Source organism: Penaeus monodon, chromosome 16, assembly GCF_015228065.2.
Source record: "Penaeus monodon isolate SGIC_2016 chromosome 16, NSTDA_Pmon_1, whole genome shotgun sequence".
Taxonomy (NCBI): Eukaryota; Metazoa; Arthropoda; class Malacostraca; order Decapoda; family Penaeidae; genus Penaeus; species Penaeus monodon.
Window position 1 is genome coordinate 43,943,875 of NC_051401.1, and position 5,000 is coordinate 43,948,874.

Consider the following 5,000-nt stretch of genomic DNA (forward strand, 5'->3'; position numbering starts at 1 on the left):
GAGGTGCTCTAGAGAATTTTGAAGGAACTGTGGATGTTGGAGGATACAAATATCAAATCTGAGGTACGCCGATGATATAGTTTTGATTGCCAGCAGTATCACTGAACTACAACAACTACTAGATAAAGTTAGAGAAGCAAGCGAAAAGGCTGGCTTGTTTCTTAATGCCAAGAAAACTAAGATCATGAAGATTCAAAGATAACCGGCAATGAACAATGATGAACATGTTACAATCAATGGAATGATTGTGGAAAATGTGAAAGAGTTCACTTATCTTGGAGCTGTTTTAACTAATACATATGATGATTCACCGGAGATAAAAAGAAGAATTACCATTGCCAAAAACGCCACAATTGCTCTCAATAACATCTGGAAAGACCGAAGGATTACCTTACCGACAAAGCTGAGGTTATTGAACTCATTAGTTTTCCCAATTGCATCATATGGTTCTGAGTGTTGGGTGTTGAAGTAGATAGACAAGAAAAAGATCAATAGTTTTGAAATGTGGTATTACAGACGAGTACTGCGTATTAGCTGGACAGAGAAGAAGACGAATGATGAAGTGCTGAGAAAAATAAATTGTAAAGATAGACTGTTGGACATCTTGAACAAGAGGAAATTAAAGTTTATTGGTCATGTAATGAGAAGTAAAAGTATTGAGAAAAACTTGCTGACAGGGATGGTGATAGGAAACAGAGGAAGAGGAAAACCGAAGACAAGACTGAGCGACAATATCAAAGATATTTGCGGGCTGTCGATGGTACAAGTGGAAAGAAAAGCGTAAGATCGAGTTTAGTGGCGAAGGATGGTGGAGAGGTCCACGGCTGCTCAAACATGAGCATACCGTTATTGATGATGATATATATACACACACACACACACACACACACACACACACACACACACACATATATATATATATATATATATATATATATATATATATATATATATATATATATATATATATAATATATATATATATATATATATATACGTGTATATATGGATATATATATATATATATATATATATATATATATATATATATATATATATATATATATATATATATATATATATATATATATTCTGTGGCTTTGTTATCTGCTTCAGAAATCGGCATTATCTTGGCTACTTATATGCCTTTTTCAGGATGATCGAAACACTTTTTTTCTTTTTTTTTTTTCCTCCTCCTTCTCCTTCCTCTGTTGACTCTTTTCAGTAGATACCGGAAATATTTTTTTCGGCAGATGTAGTTAAAAAGAAAGTTTTTTTTTTCTCTCTCTCTCTCTCTCGATGTCTGAAAAAAAAATCGGCGTAGGCTTTCGGTGGATGTTTATCATGAGAGTAATTTCTTTTCCATTTCAGCCAAGAATTCCAAAGTATTAGTAGATGATGCTTCAATACCTGTTTTTCTCGTCGGCTAAGCGAAAAGGAAAAGCCTTCAATTTGTTTTGCCAATTTCACCAGCAATGTTGATTTAACTGATCACAGAAAAAACAGCATTGGTCAGAATTTAATACAGATTTAATATGCCATTGATTTAATATAATATAGATTTAATAGACCATAGATTTAATATAATATAGATTTAATAGACCATAGATTTAATATAATATAGATTTGATATACCATAGATTTGATATAATATAGATTTAATATACCATAGCGAACATATCCAAGTATTCTGAGGAAATATAGTGAGTATATTTTATTGATATATCAGACAATTAAAAGATACTTCGCTTAAATGAAGAATCCGAAGTTGATAGATATGCCATTTAAATTCATATGATATTAAACATTCTTAGCTTACCAAGGATATGGAGCATGGTGGTATATTGAACTTTAAAGTGTGTTATAGGGAGCAAGAGAATCAAACTAGTTAATAGATGATTAGTGAAATTGATATTGCATGGCATTTCTAACGATGAAGTGCAATGAAGATTGTTTAAAGTTGTTCCCAAATATACATGGATATAGCGAAGAGTATAGATTAAAAATAAAAAAGTTTCTAGTGTATAACACCATTTCAGAGACTGATTCAATGACGAATCATGGGAAACGGTACTTGACAAATCTATGTGTATATTCTCTGAACTAGAAATCTCCCTGCCGTTTCAGCTAGCGTGTTCTGATGCCTCTTATTTGCATTCATTGGGCTGCAATCAGAGCATTACCTAGCGTCGCTTGAGAACACGTTGCCTATTCCTTCGTCAGGCAGCCGATAGGGCAGGTGAAGCTAGGTGGCATGAGCCCTGCAGCAGGTAATGCTGTAAATCAGCATACTCACGATTTCAACCTTGGTGACGACGAAAAACTCATCACCGACGCAGATCCGCCACATCGCCCACGACGAGCTTGCGCCCACGGGAAGATCCTGAACGAACGACACCACGTAGCAGTCGTTCCTGTCCACTGTGGCTTGGCCGCTGGTGATGTCATAGCAAGGCCCCGTCCTCTGGTTCCAGTCGTACCCGTGGAACACTCTGCCCGGACTGCACTCGGTGTTCAGACAGCCCGCGGGGGAGCTCGAACAGGATGACCCCGTCGAGCCTGTATTCAGTGGAATGTCGTTGGGAGACGTTTTGCAGATGAAATAGTAGTCCCCAAGTAGCTCCTTGTACAGGCCGACAACAGCGCCATTGTTGTTGCAGCGGGAAAACTCGCCGACTTGCCTGATGTGCGTGTTGCTGAGGGACGGCTGGACGGCTGCATATGGATATGGCGCCGACGTGGTTGTCTGAGAGACCGAAGGAGGTGGTTTGATCTGCGATGCTTAGTTTTGTAATGCAATTTTTATGGTTATGGGGAAGAAGTGGATCATTTCATAGTCAATGACAGTCACAATATGTTTGAGTTTTAATAATATGTTTTTTTATTATTATTATTTCATTTTATTATTATTGATATAACTTTATTTTATAATTATTATTGTTATTATTATTATTATTATTATTATTATTATTATTATTATTATTATTATTATTATCATCATCATTAGCGTCATCACTTCTTGTATTATTAATAACATTGTAATCATTATTACTATCATTCACATGTTTTCAATATTTTCATCAGTATTATTAATTATCATTATCATTATTAGTATACTTTTCATCATCATTATTATTATTATCATTATCATTATTTTGTCAATATTAGCATCATTATCGAATATATTATTATAACAATCATCATGATCATGATAATCATTATGACTATCGTCATCTCTCACTATGTTATCACTGTTTATTTTGGTTATCAACTTTATTTTGTATTCTAAGATAATCATTATCGTTAACATCCAATTAGTCTCATCATTATCATTGTATTTAATATCATTTGTCATTTTTGCTATCATTATTACTACTTTATCATCACTGACATGCTATCAGTATCAACACAAAACAGAAGAATGTCACGTAGTACAAAGAAATAACACCAAAATCTGGCTAAAATATAAATTATGTCGCACCATTTTGACCAAACAGAGAGAAACGTGAAGATATATTTACCATTGCGGTGTCTCCTACAGCGCCGGATATTTCGCTCACTGTGTGAAAGAGAATAGATTTTGAGTTCCAAACAAAGAAAACGTGAAATTGGCAACTCGAACCGAACGTCCGAACCCAGTTTTTTTTTTTTTCTCTTTTTTTATCACATGACTCTTAACACTTGTGTGTTTGAAATTTAAAACTTACCTACATCTTGTTACTTTTTCTTAGTGAAATTTGCCTATTTCCTCTCCAGAAATTTGACGAAGTATAGGGAAATACCCTACCACACTTTCCGTTACCGTTTCTGATCTTATTATTATTGCTGGGGTTGCCGTGAAGGAAACCCGTAGCCCATAACCTATCCCACGTGCCTTGGACTGACACAATACATGTCCTTTATTTATGGATATTTAGAACTACCTCGCCCAGGTATGTACAGTTTATTTGGTGGGGGTAAATTTCCCTGTAATTTCGTGCACTTAACTGAAATAAAAACGGTAAATATTGAGAATATCGTGCAAAGGTAGTCTGAACAATTACCTGGGTGGCTCGCGAATGCACAGAAAGAGGTAATTTCAGCGTTTTTATTTTCCTCGTTTGTCATTGTTTGGTATTGTTACGAAGTCTTTTCATCGAGAGAGCAGTCAGCCACCTCACGGTATTGTACGCAGCTCCTCAATCTTTATATTGGCATTTTACGGGATTTCATCTCGACCTTTTTTGCAGGTAAAATTTCGACATGATAATAATCTTCATAATTGTATTTGTAATAATAACAGTGATAATAATGAATATGACAATGATAATCATAATAAAAATAATTATAATTATCATTACTATTATTATACAAAGATAATAATGTTTTATAATAACTATAATCATAGTGATAATAGTGTTAATTCGAATAATGTTTATACTAATAATAACAATGATAATAATGATGATACTAATAATGATAATAATGAAAATGATAATTATTATTATCGTATCATCATTGTTATTATTATCATTTAATATTATCATTACTAATATTATTATTATTATTCCTTTGATAAATATCCCTCTTTGCTGTTGATTTGTTTGTTTTTACCATTATCATCATTATTGATTCTATTATTATATCATCATATCATCATCATCATTAATATTCTTATCATTATTGTCCCTACCATTATTACTATTTCTACTACTACCAATTACCATTATTATCAGTACCGTTACTGTTGTCATTCTTATCTATCTTATTTCTATGCTTATCATAATTATCTTTCATTATCGTTACCGTTATTACTGTTGTTATTATTATTATATTATGGCAATGATCATCAATATCTTCATTACTATTATCATTATTATGATTATCACTATCACTAGCTCCACCATCCTTATCATTACTGTGGCTACCATTATCGCCTGGCTTCCTTATCAGTTCATCCGAAAATTGATTGATCTTATGTCCGTCTCTTTTATTCTTAGTCAAGATGAGCAAAAGAAGTT

The 5,000-nt window shown here is 33.4% G+C and overlaps 1 protein-coding gene across 1 annotated transcript in view; it reads right to left on the reverse strand.

Annotated features, from left to right (window-relative positions):
* Positions 1–1,606: 1,606 nt before the first annotated feature.
* The window catches only part of LOC119582830, an 11,115-nt gene continuing 7,721 nt past the window's right edge, over positions 1,607–5,000 (reverse strand). The window contains exons 4-5 of the mRNA XM_037931296.1: positions 3,522–3,559; positions 1,607–2,746 (exon numbers count right to left, since the gene is read on the reverse strand). Coding sequence (XP_037787224.1) covers positions 2,246–2,746; positions 3,522–3,559 — 539 coding nt within the window. The 3' untranslated portion in view covers positions 1,607–2,245. The remainder of the gene's footprint in view (positions 2,747–3,521; positions 3,560–5,000) is intronic.